This window comes from Hypanus sabinus, chromosome 26 (genome assembly GCF_030144855.1).
Source record: "Hypanus sabinus isolate sHypSab1 chromosome 26, sHypSab1.hap1, whole genome shotgun sequence".
NCBI classification, from domain to species: Eukaryota; Metazoa; Chordata; class Chondrichthyes; order Myliobatiformes; family Dasyatidae; genus Hypanus; species Hypanus sabinus.
In genome coordinates this window covers 44,841,828-44,864,968 of record NC_082731.1, presented here as the reverse complement: position 1 = coordinate 44,864,968, position 23,141 = coordinate 44,841,828, and the positions used below count along the sequence as shown (strand labels likewise).

At 47.6% G+C, this 23,141-nt stretch overlaps 1 protein-coding gene across 2 annotated transcripts; it reads left to right on the top strand.

Moving 5' to 3' along the window:
* Window positions 1–1,599: 1,599 nt before the first annotated feature.
* Window positions 1,600–22,596, top strand: polr2i (RNA polymerase II subunit I). 2 transcript variants are annotated; one of them, XM_059950987.1, is made up of 6 exons: window positions 1,600–1,742; window positions 1,915–1,969; window positions 4,336–4,409; window positions 12,261–12,335; window positions 15,727–15,778; window positions 17,838–22,596. In XM_059950987.1, the coding sequence occupies exons 1-6, from the start codon at window positions 1,669–1,671 to the stop codon at window positions 17,859–17,861; spliced, it is 354 nt and encodes a 117-aa protein (XP_059806970.1). In that variant the 5' UTR covers window positions 1,600–1,668; the 3' UTR covers window positions 17,862–22,596. The 2 variants fall into 2 exon arrangements, with proteins under 2 accessions (XP_059806970.1, XP_059806969.1); XM_059950986.1 differs by having other exon boundaries at window positions 1,601–1,742; window positions 22,344–22,596.
* The last annotated feature ends 545 nt before the right edge of the window (window positions 22,597–23,141 follow it).

Here is a 23,141-nt window from a genome sequence, read left to right as displayed (position 1 = left end):
CACTGACACACCCCACACCCCTCACTGTGACATCGACACACCCCTCACTCCTCACTGTGACACTGACACACCCCTCACCCCTCACTGTGACACCAATACACCCCTCATCACTCACTGTGACACCGACACACCCTCCACCCCTCACCGTGACATCGACACACCCCTCACCCCTCACCGTGACACCGACACACCCCTCACCCCTCACTGTGACACCGACACACCTCACTCCCCTCACTGTGACACCGACACACCTCACTCCCCTCACTGTGACACTGACACACACCTCACCCCTCACGGTGACACTGACACACCCCACACTCCTCACTGTGACACCGACACACCCCCCACCCCTCACTGTGACACCGACACACCCCACACCCCTCACTGTGACACCGACACACCCCACACCCCTCACCGTGACACCGACGCACCTCACACCCCTCACCGTGACACCAATACACCCCTCATCACTCACTGTGACACCGACACACCCTCCACCCCTCACCGTGACATCGACACACCCCTCACCCCTCACCGTGACACCGACACACCCCACACTCCTCACTGTGACACCGACACACCCCCCACCCCTCACTGTGACACCGACACACCCCACACCCCTCACTGTGATACCGACCCACCCCATACCCCTCACCGTGACACCGACGCACCTCACACCCCTCACCGTGACAACAACACACTCCACACCCCTCACTGTGACACCGACACACCCCACTTCCCTCACTGTGACCCTGACACACACCCCACCCCTCACTGTGACACCGACACACCTCACTCCCCTCACTGTGACACTGACACACCCCTCACCCCTCACTGTGACACCGACACACCCCTCACCCCTCACGGTGACACTGACACACCCCTCACCCCTCACTGTGATACTGACACACCCCACACCCCTCACTGTGACACTGACACACCCCTCACCCCACACTGTGACACTGACACACCCCTCACCCCACACTGTGACACCGACACACCCCTCACCCCTCACTGTGACATCAACACACCCCTCACCCCTCACTGTGACACTGACACACCCCTCACCCCACACTGTGACACTGACACACCCCTCACCCCACACTGTGACACCGACACACCCCCACACCCCTCACTGTGACACTGACACACCCCTCACTGTGACACTGACACCCCACACCCCTCACTGTGACATCGACACACCCCACACCCCTCACTGTGACACTGACACTCCCCACACCCCTCACTGTGACACTGACACCCCACACCCCTCAATGTGACACTGACACACCCCACACCCCTCACTGTGACACTGACACTCCCCTCACCCCTCACCAGAGCGTCGGATTGTCTGGCGTCTCTTGCGGGCTGCCCCCAGCACAATCTTTTGTGTGTTGGCTTCTCAGTTTTTGTTTATGTTTAACTTTTCAAAAACTGTTGCTATATTTCGATTTTATCTGAAATGAAATTAATCTGAGTGCAGCATCTGGGAATATATAGGTGCTTTATGATAGATTTACTCTGAGTTTGCCCCCGGATTTTGACACTTGCCAGCCGTGAGCCGCAGGTCGATTTTGAAGTGGGTCCCGGGCCGGGTTCGCGTTGCGTTCGCCGCCGCCGCCCGGCACCCGTCGCCGGTCGGGACCGAGCCGGGTTGCGCATGCGGCAATGGCGGCGGCGATGGATTTCGAAGCGGGCCACGGCGGGCCCGGGTTTGTGGGGATCCGCTTCTGTCAGGAGTGGTGAGTGCGGCCGGGGCGGGTTGGAAACGCGTGGGCAAAGGGGCGAGGAACGGACGGGAGCGGGGATTGTGCCTCTCCCTCTCCCGGGCGGAGTGATGGCGTGGAGGGTGTGGGACCATTTGGGCATTTTCTGATCAATAACGATGACCTTGTTTTCTTCTCTTGGTTTTAGCAATAACATGTTGTACCCGAAAGAGGACAAAGAGAACAGAATCCTGCTTTACGCGGTGAGTTCGAGCGTGAACGACGGGGTAGGGAACTCTCCCTGTCATTCTGATATCATGGGACCAGGTTGAAGTTTACTGTCATCTGACTGTGGATATAGAAACCCACCCGGAGCAGCGTTTCTCCACGGGATGAACAGTAAACAACTGACCAGGCCTCCGTGGTGGCAGAAGCCTGGGGGAAGAAGTTACCCAGTCTGGCAATCCAGTACCTCCCTCCTTATGGTAGTGGGTCAAAGATATTGTGGGATGCTTTGGGTCTTTGTATAAGCTGTCACACTGGGTGAGGGGATGTTGATGGTGTTGCTGAGACCCCGGTTATTCTCTCGGCAGCATCTTCCTTCAGACTGTTGCCAAGTTCCAGACTGGGTTTAAGTCAGCACTCTAGTCATCCACGCAGTCATTCCACACTGCGTGTAAACAGGGTGTGTTTCTGCAAAGCGCGTCTGTGTCGTGAATTGAAGTGCCTGGGCTAGTTGTATGATGGGCACTCTTGTGCAATGTTCAAGTGACCCCTGCCCCACATCACCGCATTTTTAGCTAGAAATTCACCCTTGCACAATTAATAATCCATTCCTCAAAAATTTCAGACACGGTACAAAGTTTGTCTTCTCAGAACTTATATTAACCCTACTGCCCCAATGAGCCCATGTCAGAATCGGGTTTAATATCAAATTTGTGAAATTTGTTAACTTAATGCAATATGAAATAATAGAAAAAACTGAATTATATTTTATATATTAAGTAGTACAAATATAGATATGGAAAAGTAGTGTTCATGGGTTCAATGTCCATTCAGAAATTGGATGGCAGAAGGGAAGAAGCTGTTCCTGAATCACTGTGCTTTCAGGCTCCTGTACCTCCTCCCAGAGAACAAGGCAAATCCTGGTTGATGGAGGTCTTTAATGATGGATTCCACCTTTTTGAGGCATCGCTTCTTGACGATGTCATAGATACTACGGAGGCTAGTGCCCAGGATGGAGCTGATTAAATGCTCAACTCTTTGCAGCTTATTTTGAAACTGTGCAGTAGCCCCCTTCCCCCCACCATCCACTGAATACCAGAGGGTGAAGCAGCCAGTTAGAATGCTCTCCGCAGTACATCTGTAGAAATTTGCAAGTGTTTAGGTGACAGACCAAATCTCCTCAAACTCCTAATGAATTATAGTTGCTCTCTTGCCTTCTTTATAGTTGCATCGATACGATGGGACCAGGTTAGATCCTCAGAGATGTTGACTCCCAGGAACTTGAAACTGCTCACTCTCTCCACTTCTGACCACCCCCATGAGTCTTAACCGTTTGAAGTTCACAATCAGTTCTTCGGTTTTACTGACGTCGAGTGCAAGTTGTTGCTGTGACACCGCCCAGCTAACTGGTGTACCTCGGTGCTCTACACCCTCTCATCAGCATCTGAGACTCTGCCAATAGTAGTTGTATCGCCAGCAAATCTGTCGCCCAGTTACACCCGTGTGATCAATTAATCTACTAACCTGTACATCCCTGGATTGAGCACCCAGAGGAAACCCACGTGGTCAAAAGGAGAGAATGTGCAGCCTCCTTACAGACAAGGTGGGAATTGAACCCAGGTTGCTGGCTCTGCAATAACTTTGAATGACCAACTACACCAACCGCTGCTTGAAAGGGGGCTCACCCATTAGTGTGCAAATGAAGACGCTTGCTGAAGAGGTTTGGTACACGTGCTCCTCCCAATCTATCCATGCACCGCACCTCTGAAAAAGCTGAGGGTTTTATGTTACTCAAATGATTTATAAACACAAAACCTGCAAATGATGGAAGTCCGAGCAACACCCGCAAAGTGCTGGAGGAGCTCAGCAGGGCAGGCAGCATCTGTGGAAGTGAGCAGACAATTGATGTTTCAGGCCAAGACTCCTCTTCAGGACTGGAAAAAGGGATGAGGAGTCAGGGTGAAAAGGTGGGGGATGGTAGGAAGATGTACTAGGTGATAGGAGAAGCTAGGAGAGGGGGCAGGGTGAAGTCAATTAGTGAAAGAGATACAGGTCTAGAGAAAGGGGGAATCTGATAGGAGAGGTTAGAAGAGCATTGAAGAAAGAGAAGTGGGAGGAGCATCAGAAGGAGGTTATGGCAGGTAAGGAGATATGATGAAGCAGGGAATGAGGAATGGAGAATGGTGAGGAGAGAGGGGGGCAATTACTGGAAGTTTGAGAAATCGATGCTCATGCCATCAGGTTGGAGGCTACTCAGACAGAATACAAAGTGTTGCTTCTCCAACCCGAGGGTGGCCTCATTGTGGTGGTAGAGGAGCCCGTGGACTGGCATGTCGGAATGGGAACGGGCAGTGGAATTGAAATGGGTGGATGAGATGTCAAATGATTTGTGTTTTATTTACAGTGTCGGAACTGTGACTACCAGCAGGAGGCTGATAACAGTTGTATCTACGTCAATAAGATCACGCACGAAGTTGAGTAAGTAAAGCTGGAGCTCATCTGTTGTGTGTTGGTTTAAGCTGTGCATCGTTGTGGCTTAAGTTCAAAGTCAATTAATTTTCCTGCAGGCATGATCAGGAAATCTATAGAATAGTGACTAAACTAAGCATCGCTGAAAGGTCAACCAGAGGGCAAAGACAACAAACTGTGCAAATGCAAATATAAATAGCAACGAATAATGAGATAAAGAGTCCTTAAAGTGATATCATTGGCTGTAGGAACATCTCAATGGAGGGGCGAGTAAGTTTACACAAGGCCCTGATGGTTGAGGGGGTGGTAACTGGTTTTGAACCTGGTGGTGTGTGTCCTGAGGCTCTTGTACCTTCTACCTGATGACAGCAGTGAGAAAACAGCATGACGTGGGTAGTGGTGTAGATGTGCTGAGGGTGTTAAACAGCTTTACCAGTGATGTACTGGGCAGAATCTGCTGCCTTTTGTCAGATTCTCCGTTCAAAGGTATTGGTTTTCCAATTCCAAGCAGTGATGCAGCCAGTCTCTCCACTACACATCCATAGAAGTTTGTCAAGGTTGTAGAGGTCGTGCCAAATCTCCACAGTTCCCTAAAGGAAGTAGGGGTGCTGCCGTGCTTTCTTTGCAATTGCATTTACGTGCTGGGCCCAGGACAGGTTCACTGAAATAGTAACACCCAGGAAGTTAAAGTTGCTGACCCTTTCCAAACTCCGATCCTCTATTGAGGACTGGCTCATGGACTTTTGGTTTCCCTCTCCTGAATTCTACGGTCAGTATCTTGGTCTTGCTAACGTTGAGTGCTTATGGTTTCTTGGGAAAACAATAGATTGCAAATTCTAGAATCTGGGACAACACACAACCTGCTGGAGGAACTCAGCAGGTCAGGCAGCAAGCATGGAGGGAAGGGGACAGTCGACATTTCAGATTGAGACCCTTCGTTGGGACTGAATGATGGAGGGGAGGTAGCAGGTATAAAACGGAGGAAGGAAGGTTTCGGAGCCAAGCAGTTGTTTGGATCCAGCTGAGGATGGATGGATGATAGGCAAACCGAGGAGGGGAGTGTGGGAACAGCGATGTAGGCTGGCTGAAGGTGATGATGGGATCACAGGTGAGGAAGTCGGAGCGTGGAATCAAGGGAGAGTGGCTGAAGGTGGAGGGCAGATGGGAACAGTGGGGAAGATGCATAAAAATACATAATTTACAGTAAGTGTGTATGAAAAATAAGTTGCATGAAAAAGAGAGGGGAGAAATACCGAGGAACTATTCATGGGATCAATGTTCATTCAGAAATCGGATGGCAGAGGGGAAGAAGCTGTTCCTGAGTCGTTGAGTGTGTGCCTTAAGGCTCCTGTACCTCCTCCCTGATTGCAATGAGATGAGAGCGTGTACTGAGTGACCGGGGGGTGGGGGTGGGGGGGTCCTTCATGATGGCTTTTTGAGGCATCGCTCCTCGGAGATGCTGGGGAGGTTAATGCCCGTGATGGTCTGAGTCTCTGCAGCTTATTTCGATCCTGTGCAGTGACGCTCTTCCCCCATGCCAGACGGTGATGCAGCCAGTTAGAACGCTATCCACAGTACATCTGTAGAAATTTGCAAGAGTCTTTGCTGACTCACCAAATCTCCTTGCGCTCCGATTGAAATGTAACTGCTGTTGTGCCTTTTTTATAATTACATCGAAGTGTTGGGCCTAGGATAGATCCTCAGTGATATTGACAACTGTTCACCCTTTCCACTTCTGATCCCTCTGTGGGAGGGGTTCCCAACCTTTTTAAGCCGGGGACCTCTACCATTAATTGAGGGGTCTGTGGCCCCCAGGTTGGGAACCACCACCCCCGCTCAGTGATGGCTGGTTTGTGTCCCCTCGACTTGCCCTTCCTGAAGTCCACAATCAGTTCCTTGCTTGAAGAGTTGGAGAGCCGCAGACTGGGAGCAGTGAGAGAAGGTGACCCCGAACTCCTGTCGAATGGAAGATAAATTTTGTCAGGGTTGGCATCTCTCAGAGTCGTTCTGAATTGTACTGGTTGCCTGATCTCTGATGTTGGGGGTTGTCAGGTTGGTCTGATTACCGGCTCGTGCAAGGTCAGGACAGAAGTTGTGCATTTATCTGTCTGCAGTTCAGCATGATGAATGGCTGGTTTCACCAGACAACGGTATGTGTCTAAATATCCAGAGATTTTCTGCTTCCTCCATCAGCGGAAAAGGAGTGGTCAAGTGTGTGCTTGTTGCTGTAACCTAATAATCAGTGCATTTCCAGCATTCCATTAATTTGGAGCGATACCCTAATATTAAAAATTACTTGGCCACACCAGCAGAGGCTGTACTACATCTTTTTTTTTGTTCGATTTATTCTGTTATCAGAATCCGGTTTAATATCACTGGCATACGTTGTAAATTTTGTTGTTATGTGACAAGAGTACATTGTAATACAAATCTGTGAATTACAGTACAGTAATAAGAATGTATAAAATAATTAAATAAGTAGTGCAAAAATAGAAATAAAAAAGTAGTGAGGTAGTGTTCACTGGTTCGATGTCCATTCAGAAATCAGATGGCAGAGGGTAAGAAGTTGTTCCCGAATCGTCGAGTCTGTGCCTTCAGGTTCCTGTACCTCCTCCCGGGTGGTAGCGATGAGAAGGGGGCATGTCCTGGGTGATGGGGTTCTTTAGTGATGGATGCCGCCTTTTTGAGGCATTGCTCCTTGAAGATGTCCTGGACACTATGGAGGCTGGTGCCCGTCATGGATTTGACTGAGTTTACAACTTATTTTGAACCTGTGTAGTAAACCCCCCCCCAGTGGTGCAGCCAGTTAGAATGCTCTCCTCTGTACATCTGCAGAAATTTACTGTAATTTTATTATTTGAAACCTGTGTAGTAACCCCTCCCTCCGGTGGTGCAGCCAGTTGGAATGCTCTCCTCTGTACATCTGCAGAAATTTACAGTAATTTTATGTCTTGGCCCTTTACTGCTGTCACAAAGCAACACATTATCACAGACTGTGATAATAAGCCTGATTCTGTCAGATCCTTGTATTGAGCAGCAACTTGTATTTCATCTGGGTAGCCTCCAACCCGATGGTATGAACAATGATTGTTCCTTCTGGTTTAAAAAAGTGTTTTTCCCTCCCCCTCCCGTCTTCTTCTGTTCCCCTCTGTGGCCTCTTACCTCTTCTCACCTACCTGTCACCTCACACTGAGTCCCCTACTGTGGCCTCCCTTTCTCCCACGGTCCACTCTCCTCTCCTATCAGAGTCCTTCCTCCCCAGCCCTTTACCTTTCCCACCCACCTGGCTTTACCCATCACCTTCCACTTTCCTCCTTCCCCTCCTCCCACCTTTTTATTCTGGTGTCTTCCCTATTCTTTTCCTGTCCTGATGAAGGATCTTGGCCTGAAACATCGAATTTCCATAGATGCTGCCTGACCTCCAGCATTTTGACTGTTTTGCTTCTGACAAACCCCTTGAAATGCGGTTTGAGGATGGAAATGTGCTGAGTTTGTCACAAGAGGGCAGCAGAGAGCTATGTTAACATTTAGGATTTCAGGTTTATTTATTGTCATGTTCATTCAGAAGTAATTGTCCTGTGATTGGGCTAGGATTAAATTGGGGGATTGCTGAGCAGTGTGGCTCGAAGGGCCGGGAGGGCCAACTCTACACTGTATCTCTAAATAAATAAATCCTAAACTAGTCACAGGACAATTTACAGTGACACATTAAGTCAAGTCACTTTTATTGTCATTTTGACCATAACTGCTGGTACAGTACACAGTAAAAATTAGACATTGTTTTTCAGGACCATGGTGTTACATGACACAGTACAAAAATTAGACTGAACTACGTAAAAAAACAACACAGAGAAAGCTACACTAGACTACAGACCTACACTGGACTGCATAAAGTGCACAAAAACAGTGCAGACATTACAATAAATAATAAACAGGACAATAGGTCAGTAAGGTGTCAGTCCAGACTCTGGGTATAGAGGAGTCTGATAGCTTGGGGGAAGAAACTGTTACATAATCTGGTTGTGAGAGCCCGAATGCTTCGGGGCCTTTTCCCAGACGGCAGGAGGGAGAAGAGTTTGTATGAGGGGTGTGTGGGGTCCTTCATGATGCTGTTTCCTTTGCGAATGCAGCGTGTAGTGTAAATGTCTGTAATAGCAAGAAGAGAGACCCCGATGATCTTCTCAGCTGACCTCACTATCTGCAGCAGGGTCTTGCGATCCGAGATCGTGCAATTTCCGAACCGGGCAGTGATGCAGCTGCTCAGGATGCTCTCAGTACAACCCCTGTAGAATGTGGTGAGGATGGGGGGTGGGAGATGGACTTTTCTCAGCCTTCGCAGAAAGTAGAGATGCTGCTGGGCTTTCTTTGATATGGAGCTGGTGTTGAGGGACCAGGTGAGATTCTCTGCCAGGTGAACACCAAGAAATTTGGTGCTCTTAACGATCTCTACCAAAGAGCAGTCGATGTACAGCGGGGAGTGGTCGCTCCATGCCCTCCTGAAGTCAACAACCTCCTCTTTTGTTTCTGGAACCTACTAACCGGTGCGTTGTAGACTGTAGGTGGAAACCCACCTGTTCTCGGGAGAATGTACAGAATTGAACTCTGGGGTATAATAGCACTGTGCTAACTGCTACACTACCGTGGCTGGCCATATGCACCAGGGAGGAATGAAATTCCTTGTGTAATGTGCACAGTAAACAGTTGGCACGGTGCTGATAATTACAGTGATGAGCACAAAACAGAATGGTGCAGTCTGAGGGCAAAAATGAAGGACATAAAGCTTTTTGTACACTCGTTCATTGTGAGTCAAGTCGTATGACGTGGATGATCATGCTCTTCCCATGAACGTGAGTGTTCTTGGCAAGTTTTTCTACAGAAGTGGTGTGCCATTGCCCCCTTCTGGGCAGTGTCTTTACAAGACGGGTGACCCCAGCCATTATCAATACCCTTCAGAGATTGTCTGCCTGGTGTCAGTGGTCGCATAACCAGGACTTGTGATCTGCACTGGCTGCTCCTATATATTGCAGTTGTTTTAGACCCATTACTAATGCTGGGATTGAACTCTGAACTCACTGTGGCAGTACCTCCTGCCCCCATGACTGATCAGGGGCTAAGCTGGTGCTACACCTTGTCCAAGGGTGACCTGCAGGCTAGCGGAGGGAAGAGGCGCCTTGCACCTCCGTTAGTAGAGACGTATCTCCACCTCGCCACATCGACCTTCCTAAATCAAAGTATTGAGTCCAGGAGTTGAGATTTTATGCTGAAGTTGTTTAAAATGTTGGTGTGGTGTGGTCAAATTTGGAGTGTCGTGTGCAGTTCTAGTCACCTATGTACAAGAAATATATCAGTAGGATTGGAAGAGTGCAGAGAAAATTCACAGGACTTTGTAGGGAAAGGTTGACTAGGTTAGGACTTTATTCACTGGAGCGTAGGTGAGTGAGGAGAGATTTGATAGAGGTTGGGTGAGACTAGAACTAGAGGACATGGGTTAATGGTGAAATATTTAAGGGGAACTCAGAGGATGGTGAGAGTGTGGAACAAGTTGCCAGCCGAAGTGGTGGATGAGGATTTGGTTTCAGAGTTTGAGAAGTTTGATTGGTACATGGATGGGAGGGGTTCGGAGGGTTATGGTCCCAGTGCAGATTGATAGGACTAAGCAGAGTAACAGTTCAGCACAGAGCAAATGGGCCAAAGCGCCTCTTTCTCTGCTGTAGTGCTCAACAACAGGAAGAAATGCTAAAGTGACGCAAATGGTTTAACAGAGAAAAGCAGAATGAAGAGTGGAGAACGTGGCAGCGCCACTATGAACAGCGTGAAACGGTAGTGGTTGCTATAGCAGTGGGGAAAGAATGGTTCAGTAGATTCTGTTTTTTAATGTTAATTATTGATTGTGATCAGCCATGCTGAATGTCTGTTGCCAGTACTCGTTTCAGGTTCAGATTTATTTATCATGCGCCTATCAAAACATTGAGTGAAGTGCGGTGTTTGCATTAACAACCCACAGAACCTGGCATGTATCAGGATCAAGTCCACAAGCATTGCCACACGTTCTGGCACCAACATAATGTGCCCACAATGCCCAGCAGAATAGCACAAGCAACAACAACAGCAGCAAAACAAATCCCTTTCCCACCCTCCCACAAACACAGACAGGCTTCAAGCCCCAGACTAGGCCACCTCCAGACCTTAGCCCTGGACTTGCAGTCATCGTGCTTCCCACTTCCATTCCCTGCCCCAGAGTCTCAGTCATCAGGCTCCCCAGCTCACAGATGTGCGATTATCAGACCTCGGGCCTCAGACCTCCAGTCCATAGCCTAGACTCACAGTTATAGGGCCTCTGATCTTCAGTTCCTGGCCTGGACCCCCTCTGGGCCACACTCTCAGACTCAGTCGTTGGGCTCCTGACCTCCAGTCCCTGCCCCGGGCACACCGATTCACAGCTCTGACTCTGGACCCCCTCTGGGCCACACTCTCAGACTAAATCCTGACGTCCAGTCCCTGGCCCGGGCACACCAATTCACAGCCCTGACTGGATCTCCTCTGGGCCACACTCTCAGACTCAATCCTGACGTCCAGTCCCTGGCCCGGGCACACCAATTCACAGCCCTGACTGGATCCCCTCTGGGCCACACTCTCAGACTCAATCCTGACGTCCATTCCCTGGCCCGGGCACACCGATTCACAGCCCCGACTCTGGACCCCACCTCCCTGGCCTGGATCCCCTCTGGGCCACACTCTCAGACTAAATCCTGACGTCCAGTCCCTGGCCCGGGCACACCGATTCACTGCCCCGACTCTGGACACCCTCTGGGCCACACTCTCAGACTCAATCCTGACGTCCAGTCCCTGGCCCGGGCACACCAATTCACAGCCCTGACTCTGGACCCCACCTCCCTGGCCTGGACCCCCTCTGGGCCACACTCTCAGACTCAATCCTGACGTCCATTCCCTGGCCCAGGCACACCGATTCACAGCCCTGACTCTGGACCCCACCTCCCTGGCCTGGACCCCCTCTGGGCCACACTCTCAGACTCAATCCTGACGTCCATTCCCTGGCCCAGGCACACCGATTCACAGCCCTGACTCTGGACCCCACCTCCCTGGCCTGGACCCCCTCTGGGCCACACTCTCAGACTCAATCCTGACGTCCAGTCCCTGGCCCGGGCACACCGATTCACAGCCCTGACTCTGGATCCCCACCTCCCTGGCCTGGACCCCCTCTGGGCCACACTCTCAGACTCAATCCTGATGTCCAGTCCCTGCCCCAGGCACACCGATTCACAGCCCTGACTCTGGACCCCCTCTGGGCCACACTCTCAGACTCAATCCTGACGTCTAGTCCCTGACCCAGGCACACTGATTCACAGCCCCGACTCTGGACACCCCCTCTGGGCCACACTCTCAGACTCAATCCTGACGTCCATTCCCTGCCCCAGGCACACCGATTCACAGCCCTGACTCTGGAACCCACCTCCCTGGCCTGGAACCCCTCTGGGCCACACTCTCAGACTAAATCCTGACGTCCAGTCCCTGACCCAGGCACACCGATTCACAGCCCCGACTCTGGACCCCACCTCCCTGGCCTGGACCCCCTCTGGGCCACACTCTCAGACTCAATCCTGACGTCCATTCCCTGCCCTGGGCACACCGATTCACAGCCCTGACTCTGGACCCGACCTCCCTGGCCTGGACTCTCAGACTCACAGTCTCCAGACAAGACCCACCTGGGGCTTTTCACCTGCTAGCTTTCTACCTCTGGACTTGCTGACATAGTCAGTCTTCACATCAACAAGCATTAATTCTTTTGTTTCATCAAAACTCCTTGCCTTGTGTTCATGAATGTTTTCTTTTCTCAAACAGTGAACTTACACAAATAATAGCAGATGTGGCACAGGATCCAACATTGCCCAGAACAGAAGACCATCCTTGTCTAAAGTAAGTAGAACTTCACCACAACTTCTAGCCTTGTCTTTGTCTACAGTGGGAGTGCGTTTCACTGTATTTTTTGACGTCCATGTGACAAATGTAGCTAATCTTTATGTAGTCCTTCCATTTCCTGCACTTACATGTACCTATTGAAGCAGCTCTTGAATACCTCTGTTGGTGAGGCAACCAGTTAGAATATATCCGTAGAAATTGTGAGTGGCTTTGATGACATACCAATTCTCCTCAAATTCCTTTGTAGTCGCATCAATGTGTTTGGCCCAAGACGGATCTTGACCTCCCCAGAAACTTGAAACTGTTCACACTTTCCACTGCTGATGTGTGTTCCCTCAACTTCCCCTTCATGTTCGCAGTCAATTCTTTGGTCTTACTGAAGTTGAGTGCAAGGCTGTTGCGACATCACAAGGCTGATCTATCTTACTCGTGTTTTTTCCTTGTCACCACCTGAAATCCTGCCAACAATTGTGCCACCAGCAAGTGTATAGATGGCGTTTGAGCTGTGTCTTGCCACGCGGTCATGGTTGTAGAGAGAGCAGAGCAGCAGGCTAAGCAAGCCTTCTGGAGGTGAATTGGAGTTCATGAAGAGGTGTCATTTCCTGCACTGACTGTGGTCTCCCAATGAGGAAGTCAATGATCCAATTGCAGACGGAGGTACAGAGGCCCAGTGAGCTGTAATCAGGGAACAGCAGCCTGATGTAGGTATTGCTGTTGTCCAGGTGATCCATGGCCAAGTGAGATTACACCTGCTGTAGACCTATTGTAGCAACAGGAGGTTCAGGTACTTGCTTAGGCAGAAGTTGATTGTAGCCACGACCACCATCTCATAACACTTCATCACAGTAGATGTGAGTGTCACTGGTTCACCCTGTTCTTGGGCACCGGTATGATGGGTCACCTTTTGAAGCGGTTGGGAACCTCTGACTGTAAGAGATTGACGATGTCCTTGAACACTCCCACCAGCTGGTTGGCACAGGGCTTCAGTGCTCTGCCCAGATACATCACTGGGGCCTGACACCTTGCAAGGCTTCACCCTCTTGAAAGATGTTCTGACACTGGCCTCTGAGACAGATCACAGGGACAGCGGATGCTGCAGGGATCTGCACGGGTGTGGTTGTATTCTCCCTTTTAAAGTGTGCATAACATGCACTGAGCTCATCTGAGAGTGAAGCATCACAGCCATTCACGATGTCAGGTTGTAATAGTTTGCAAACCCTGCTGCAGCTGACATGCATCTGATCCTGTTTCTAACTTCAACCGCAATTGCTTTTACCATAGGTTGTATCTGGACTTGTACAGTTCTGGTCTTGAATGTGATCGATAAGACCATAAGATATAGGAGCAGAGTTAGGCCATTTGGCCCATCGAGTCTGCTCCACCATTTCATCATGGCTGATCTAATTTTCCTCTCAACCCCAATCTCCTGCCTTCATGCCTTGACCAATCAAGAATCTTATCAACCTCTGACTTAAACGTACATAAAGACTTGGCCTGCCCAGCTGCCTGTGGCAAAGAATTCCACAGATTCACCACTCTCTGACTTAAGAAATTCCTTCTCATCTCTGTTAGAAAAGGATGCCCCTCTATTCTGAGGCTGCATCCTCTGGTTTTAGACTCTCCCGCCATCCTCTCCACATCCACTCTATCCAGGCCTTTCACCATTCAATAGGTTTCAATGAAGTCACCTCTCATTCTTCTGAATACCAGTGAATACAGGCCCAGAGCCATCAAACGCTTTTCATTTGACAAGCTATTCAATTCTGGAATCATTTTCGTGAACCTCTTTTGAACCCTCTCCACTTCAGCCCACCCTTTCTAAAATAGGGGACCCAAAATTGTTTTCGATACTCTTAAGTGAGGCCTCACCAATGCCTTATAAAGCTTCATCATTACATCCTTGCTTTATATTCTAGTCCTCTTGAAATTAATGCTAATGTTGCATTTGCCTTCCTAACCACAGACTTGACCTGTAAATTACCCTTTAGGGAATCCTGCACAAGGACTCCCAAGTCCCTTTGCACCTCAGATTTTTATGTTTTCTCTCCATTTAGAAAACAGTCAACATTTTTATTTCTTCTACCAAAGTGCATGACCATACACTTCCCAACACTGTATTCTATCTGCTGCTTCTTTGCCCATTCTCCCGACAATCTGTCTTAATTTCTTCTGTAGCCTCTCTATTTCTTCAAATCTACCTGCCCCTCCACCTAACGTCTGCAAACTCTGCAACAAAGGTTTCAATTCCATCACCTAACATGGAAAGAATCTGTCCCAATACTGACCTCTGTTTAACACCACTAGTCACTGGCAGCCAACCAGAAAAGGCTTCCTTTATTCCCACTCTTGTTCTGCTGCCAATCAGCCACTGCTTGATCCATGCTGGAATCTTTCCTGTGATACCATGGGCATGTAACTTGTTCAGCAGCCTCATGTGTGGCACCTTGTCAAAGGCCTTCTGAAAATCCAAGTACACAACATCAACCGATTCTCCTTAGCCTATCCTGCTTGTTATTTCTTCAAAGAATTCCATCAGATTTGTCAGGCAAGATTTTCCAGCAGCTCTAGCCCTCAATGGAGTACGAATCTCCTAGTTGATCCACTGCTCTTGTTTGGGGTGTGTTCTCGAAGGTATGTACTCAAGTCTTGATGAAGCCCATGACAACTGTGATGTATTCATTCGGATTGGAAGATGAATCCTTGAATATTGTCCAGTCCACCGACTCAGAGCAGTCCTGTAAGCACTCCTCTGCCTCTTTTGACCATACATTTTTGATCCTCAACTCTGGTGCTGTGGTCTTTAGTCTCTGCCTATTCACTGGGGGTAGAAATGCAGCCAATTGATCAGACTTTCCAAAGTGTGGCTGTGAGATGGCAGTTAAGTATCCTTGATGTTTCTATAACAGCGGTCAAGTCTGTTGGCACCTCTGGTTCCACAGGGGGTACGCTGGTGGTAGTTGTTCAGAGACTACTGCAAGTCTCCCGCAGTGACAAGGAAGGCATCGGAGTAATTTGTTTTGTGACTGCTGATCATGGTGCTCGGCTCCTCCAGTGCCTCAGAAGGAATGTATGTACACCACTACTGGAAAACACCCTCAGCAAATAAAATGAATGATGAGCAGGACTGGGACAGAACCGCCATGACTGTGCACCAAGCGTACTCCAATGACTGGTGAAACCCTTGGGCTGCAGCGCTGTATCCAAAATGGCCACGTTTCTGCAAAGCAAAACGCACAGCAGTTGCTGATATCTCTCTAGATGTTCCTATACCTCTGCGAAGTTCTATAGTTTACATTTTTTGCCTCCTTTATTCCACAATGAATACTGTTAATCTTTTTGTCACGTGCAATCATTAAATTCTGAAACTGTGTTTTGCTCATTTTTGCAGGTGCGGACATAAGGAAGCAGTATTTTTCCAATCACACAGTGCAAGGGCTGAGGTATGACAAGTCCAACACAGCTTAATCATCGTGGTATCGTCAAACCACATACATACCATTCTTAATACAACTAATAACCTAACAACTATTTATTTCCACTGTTTCCTTTGGGAATAAGTCTGAATTTTATCCTTTTGTGAATAGAAGTCAATATTTTAGTTTCTGATTTTCTTTCATTGGTGAAGCTCCTCCTTGCCAGTCATGGAGTGTAAGCATTCAGATTATTGCAATCAGAATCAGAAGCACTTTATTGCCAATATAAGGAATTTCTTTAGCCAGAGAGTGGTGAATCTGTGGAATTCGTTGCTGTGGAGGCCATTGTGTATATTTAAGGCAAAGGTTGATAGATTCCTGATGGGTCAGGGCATGAAGGGAGATGGGGAGAAGGCGAGAGAATGAGGTTGGGAGGGATAATAAATCAAGCATGATGGAATGGCGGAGCAGACTCAATGGGCTGAATGGCCTCATTCAGCTCCAATGTCTTATGGTCTTTCTCCAAGAGGACCACATGGAGGCTTGCGTGCCTCAGTGATTCAGAGTGACATATTGGCTGGAGTCAGAGTTTAAGCTTTTACTCTAGGTGGGGTCACCCACGTCAAACAGGTCAAAGGTTAGAGGCCAGACTAAGAGTGTCCACTGGTCCTCCAGGTTCGGGGGTTCAGCTCAGGGCCGACAACCCTGACTGGTTAAATAGAACTGTTACGGAGACAGCAATGAAGAATCCTTCTGCATTTGAGTGACCAAGGACAGAAAGAGATGGAGGACCTTTATTGCTACCCTAACCATGGGCAGCATGCCCTCCATTTTTCTTTTGTCCATGTGCCTGTCTAAGAGTCTCTTAAATGTCCCTAGTGTATCTGCCTCTCCTGCCATCCCTGACAGTGTGTTCCACACACCCATCCCTCCATTTAAAAACTACTAACGCTAAACACAAGTAAGACTGCAGATGCTGGAAATCCAGAGCAACACACAGAACTACAGAACTCAGCAGGTCAGGCAGCATCAATGGAGAGGAATAGGTAGTCAACAGAACTCTGTCATCTCCTCCGTACTTCCTTCCAATGTATTAGCCAACCCCACCCTGGGTAAAAGGTGCTGTCTCTCCATTCTATGCCTCATCATCTTATGCACGCTAATATTTCTAACGGTGTTTTGTATAGAGAGGAAAACGTAATACTGACTACCTGTGTGCATAGAGCTTGGTTGAAAGCCCAGACCTCCTCTGGCACTCTCACACCAGTGAAGCAGTTAAAGTGGAGTTGGATCTAATGATCTTTCAATCCGTGAGTTCTTTTAGCAGTCCAAGAATGAGTTGAAGACTTGTTGCTTTGCAATCATTCATTGAAAGTTTAAACAAAGCAGCAGGGTCAGGGTTACTAAAGAAAAGAACTGAGGGCAAAGACAAGATGGTGATTTTTGCAGAAAAAGATACTGTTATACCGAGATCAGGTAAATTCCTAAGATAACCAAGGGCCAGTTAGAAGACAAGAATGTTATACCTGTGTAGCACTTAGTCAATGAAAAATGAAAGACGATAAACTGTTAGGTGCTGTCATAACATTTTTCCATCAGTAGGTGGAATGTAACACCACATTGTGAAAAATAAAAAGTTAGAGAAGTACAAATTATACGTTAGTGAAACTACAAATTTGGTCTTGTTACAAACTCATTGATTCAACTAATACCTTTTTAAGAACATAAAGGACAACCAGTGGTCTTGTGCTGCATAGCTTGGCGTCAAGGATATAGTGGTGAGGACTGATGCCTGTCACTAAGATATGGGGTCCAGGCTGTTCCCTAGTTTGCAGGGTTACAAACAGCATTATTATCAGTGACATAGGTCATGAAATTAATTGCCTTGTGGCAGCAATACAGTGCAAGGTATAAATAGCTATAAGTTATGATATAAATACAGTGGATTACGGTTAATTGGGTCATAGCGGGACCAGTATATTTTGGTCCAGTTAAGCTGGTGCCTTAATTAGCTGAAGTTTTATGGAATAGTTAAAAAAGGTATAACAAAGGCAAACTGAGTAACAGATTATGTATTTAAATACAGGCCAAATTAGAGCACCACCAATAATCCTGGTGGTTGCCGTCGTATCCGACATTGACAGGAAGCCTGTGCGGGAGAAGTTTTAAAGTGGAAAAGCCGCTGCACTGGGTCCATTCCACTCTCTTGACCTCAGGAGTCCCGGTCCAGTGGTACAAACTAGGTCTTCCTTGGATGTGGTGGATGACCATGACGTCTTCTGTGACTCATCATGCTCTTCGAGCTCTGCAGAGCATTGCAAAAGCACCTTCCTCACTGTAGATCACACACCCTTCTTCTCTAGAGGAAGAAATAGTGAGGCTTCTGGAAAGAAATGAATGCTGCAGCATGGATTCAGCAAAGGCAGGTCCTGTTTGACAAACTCACTGGAGTTCCTTGAGGATATAATGAGCCCAGTGGATAGAGGGGAACAGATGGACGTTATTTACTTGGATTTCCAGAAGGTGTTCGATAAGGTGCCACATGAAAGACTTATCCATAAGATAAGGATGCACAGATTTGGGGGTGATGTTTTAGTATGGATAGAGGATTGGTTAACTAATAGAAAGCAGAGAGTTGGGATACATAGGTGTTTCTCTGGTTGAGCGGTGTGCTGCAAGGGTTGGTGCTGGACCAGTAATTATTCATGATATACATTAACAGTAGAGGGAACCCTGTGTAAGTTTGCTAATGACACCAAATTGAGTGAAAAAGCAAATTGTGCAGAAGATAGGGAGAGTCTGCAGAGCAATAACGAAAGTTAAAATGAGTGGGCAAGGGTCTGGCAGATGGAGTACAATGTTGGTAAATGTGAGGTCATCCACTTTGGAGGAAAAATGAAAGATAAGATTAGTATTTCAATGGTCATTTCATAGCGTGTCACACCAGACAGTTAGCCATTTTTGTCTGGCGCGTGGTGTCAGGATTGGTCTCCTTTCGGATTAACCGGATCACAATATGAACATTCCTGACTCAACCCTTGTATTTTTTACGAGGCGGAGTGGCTAGCTTGACACTCAACCCGGCACGGATGGAAAGCGTGCCGGGGTGGGGGGAGGGCACACGACTAGGTTCAAACTTGGGAGCTTTTGCTCTGGAGTGTTGTTATCCTCCTTAACCCCAGTTTCTGGCCTTCTCCCCATAACCTTTGATGCCATGTCCAATCAAGAACCTATCAATCTCTGAGGAGGAACTGCTTTTCCCAGAAAGTGGTGAATCTGTGGAATTCTTTGCCCAATGAAACAGTGGAGACTACCTCAATGAATACATTTAAGACAAGCTTGGATAGATTTTTGCATTGTAAGGGAATTAAGGGTTATAGACAATAGGTGCAGAAGTAGACCATTCGGCCCCTCAGGCAGGTAGGTGGAGATGAGTCCATGGCCAGATCAGCCATGATCTTATTAAATGGCGGAGTAGGCTGGACAGACCAGATGGCCGACTCCTGCTACTGTTTCTTATGTTCTACTGGAGCCGAGTTCCCATTGCCAGGGCAGGCATGTTCTCCTTTCACTGAGGTATGAGGCTGCCAGCTGCTGTCACCTGGTTTAGCCCACCTCACGGAGCGGTGTAGCAGGATGTGGCCACTGTCACAAGCAAACAGCTACTGGAGCCACAGGTGAGAACTGAGTGGCTGGTGGGAACCGAAGGTAACATTAAAGATGATTGTTGTTACTTTCAAATTCTTCATAGTTCAGGTTGGAGGAACAGCACCTTATATACCGGCTGGGTAGCCTCCAATCTGATAACATGAACATTGACTTCTCTAACTTCTGTTAATGCCCCTCCTCCCTTTCTTACCCCATCCCTGATATATTTAGTATTTTTCTTCCCCTCCTTTTTTTTCTCTCTTTCTACCCATCACTGCCTGTTCTCCATCTCCCTCTGGTGCACCCCTCCCCCTTTCTTTCTCTCTAGTCCTCTTGTCCCATGATCCTTTCCCTTCTCCAGCTCTGTATCCCTTTCGCCAATCACCTTTCCAGCTCTCAGCTTCAACCCTCCCCCTCTGGTCTCCTATCATTTCGCATTTCCCCCTCCCCCTCTACTTTCAAATCTCTTACTGTCTTTTCTTTCAGTCAGTCCTGATGAAGGGTCTCGGCCCGAAACGACGACAGTGCTTCTTCTTATAGATGCTGCCTGATCTGCTGCGTTCCACCAGCATTTTGTGTGTGTTGCTTGAATTTCCAGCATCTGCAGATTTCCTTATGTTTGCTATTTAGAAACTACTTGCTTTAACCATGTGTCATGTTTAACAGCTACACGACTGATATCTAGTTAGAAGCTTTCGGTAACAGTCTCTTGTCCCAATTAGGCAGCGTAGTGTCCCAAGTAAACGTAAGGAATCCTGGCTATCTTATTATTTTGTTTTTATTCTTTAAGAGTTGGCCCAAATCAGCTGCTGCCCCAGTTAACAAATAGCCAGATTAACTGGAATCCACTGGATTGCAAAAGAGGAATAGGATGCTGGTGTTCATGGACCATTCTGAAATCTGATGGCGGAGGGGAAGAGGCTGTTCCAAAAACATTGGGTGTGGATCCTCAGACTCCAATGGTAGTAAGGAGAAGAGGGCGTATCCTAGATGAAGAGAGTCCTTTGTGATGGTTCGAAATAAATTTATTATCCAAGTACCTATATGTTACCATATGCATCCCTGAGATCCATTTTCCTGTGGGCATACTCAATAAATCCAATAGAACCAATGAAAGACCAATGTGCAAAAGACAACAAGCTGCAAATACAGAAAGAAAAAGAGAATAAAAATAAGAAATAATAAGCAATTATAAGCAAATATCAGGCACATGAGATGAAGAGTCCTTGAAAGTGAGTCCATAGGTTGTGGCAACATTTCAGTGATGGGCGAGTGAAGTTATCCCCTCTGGTTCAAGAGCCTGATGGCTGAGGGGTTCTAACTGTTCCTGAATCTGGTGGTGTGGGTCCTGAGCCTCCCCTACCTTCTTCCAGGAGAACAGTGAGAAGAGAGCATGACGTGGTTTGCCATTGCCTTCATGGGTGACCCCAGCCATTATCAATACTCTTCGGAGATTGTCTGCCTGGTGTCGGTGATCACATAACCAGGACTTGTGATCTGCACCGGCTGCTCATACGACTGTCCACCACCTGCTCCCATGGATTCACGTGACCCTGATCGGGGGCTAAGCAGGTGCTACACCTTGCCCAAGGGTGACCTGCAGGAGTGCCTGGCATTTCCCTTGGTAGAGATGTATCTCCACCCTATCACCCTAGGTGGTGGTGGTAAAAACTCTTAGGTAGGCACATGGATGAAAGGAAAATGGAGGGTTACGGACTGTGTAGGAGGGAAGGGTTAGATTCATCCTGAAGTACATAAAAGGGTTTGCACAATATCATGGGCCAAAGGGCCAGTACTGTGGTGTATTGTTCTATATTCTGTAACTAGATTATTATTTTATTTATTGAGATAAAGCACAAGAAAGTCCTTCTGGCCCTTTGAGCCACACCTCCCAGCAACCCAGATTTAACCCTAGCCTAATCACAGGACAATTTACAATGACCAATTAACCTACTGACTGGTACAGCTTTAGACTGTGGGAGGAAACCGGAGCACCCGGAGGAAACCTTCGCGGTCACGGGGAGAACGTACAAACTCCTCACAGGCAGACCTGAGGCTGATGGTACAGCCTTGTGATGTTACATTTGAGAAAGAGCCTCTTCCTTGGGCAAATTAAGTGGTACCTGTGACTGGGTAGTGACAGGGTCTGAGACTGTGAATTATGTTCATAATATATTACCCATTACATTCATGTTAAAGTGCTGTGTTAGATACGTGGGTTGAGACCAAAGCAAAAGTGCCTGCCGTCACTTAGCACTTTAGTGCAAGGGTGTTTATTAGGTGTGTCAAAAATCAAACTTAAAAACATTAGTGAAAACTGCCAATATTTACAGAAAGATATTACCAGAACACACAATGTTAGCTCCATAGAATTCTTTTCCCAGTGCGAACTCTCAGCGGCCCTTATGTCTCTGTCTCTCCCACTGAGGGTGAAGAGCTTTTTATTCGGCACGAAGATGTACCATCTTTAATTGCCACAGCGTTAACACAAGACTACACACGAATCAGAATATGATGCACCCCACAATGTAGTTACAATTACATTACAAAATAATCAGAAGTGTCTACATTAAATACGGTATACAAACAGCATATACATAGTTATACATCCCATCAGTGAAGTGATGGAATATTCTGCCGTGTATGGTGGAAAAGGCACCATAAAGCCAACCCAAGCCCAGCAGCTCAGTCCAGGACCCGCTATGTGAAAATATACCAGGGAAGACAATGAAGGATGTACAGCTATCGCTACGACAAAGAGAAGGCAATGTTTGTGTGTGTGAGGAATGCGTTTATTGAATACTCTCTGTCAAACGCTCCACTCACGGGTCCCTGTTCACAGTCCCAATGATGTGCAGGTAAGTTTAGTTGTATCTGTGACTGGTTGGTGGCAAGGATTGAGAGCTTGATGCATGTCCCTAATATACCCTTTCCCTCCCTGCAGGACGCCATGAGACTGTACTACGTGTGTACAGCCCCACACTGTGGCAATCGCTGGACTGAGTAAGGACATAGCGGTGCCCTGTATCGCATTGTTGTTCCTGTACCAGCTGTGGCATCCACCGGATTTGTCAGCAGCTCACGTCAGAGACTCTGTGCAAGTTATGACTGAATGAAATGCTGTGATAAAATGTTTACCTTTTTGAAAGCATGTTTTCTAATCTTGTAAATCTTGCAATAAATTTTTTTAAATTGGAGTGGCGTATGGGTCTTTGTGAGATTTGTTTCACTGCAGATGAGGTTCATTAGGATCTGGTCTGCATCCTCCCCGTTTTAATTGTATCACTTTGTCTTGGATTTGATTCACCCATATCCTCTATCCTTCTCTAATACCTTCTCTGTAAAGCTTGGCCCCCACCTTTAGGACCCTCTCCCTACCCATCACTGTATCTGTTTGTGTTTTGGCTACTTATTCCAGTAACTCCTCTGTCACTTTGGTGTTACCTAAAGAGATTCAAGACTCTTTGCATTGAGAAAGTTGGTGGAAGAATGGCAAATAAAATTTAGACCATAAGACACTGGAGCAGATTGGGCCATTGGGACTATTGAGTCTGCTTCATGATTCCATCATGGCTGATTTATTATCCCTCTCAACCCATTCTCCGACTTTCTCCCCATAAACTTTGACCCCCTTACTAATCAAGAACCTATCAACCTCCACTTTAAGTATACCCAATGACTTGGCCTCCACAATCATTTGTGGCAATGAATTCCACAGATTCATCTTTCTCTCTGCCCAAAA

Coding starts and splice junctions, on each gene's coding strand:
- polr2i (XM_059950986.1), top strand. CDS start 1,669: ATGGCGGCGGCGATGGATTTCGAAGCGGGCCACGGCGGGCCCGGGTTT. Junction 1,743..1,914: donor ATCCGCTTCTGTCAGGAGTG/GTGAGTGCGGCC, acceptor TCTTGGTTTTAG/CAATAACATGTTGTACCCGA. Junction 15,779..22,343: donor CACACAGTGCAAGGGCTGAG/GTATGACAAGTC, acceptor CCCTCCCTGCAG/GACGCCATGAGACTGTACTA.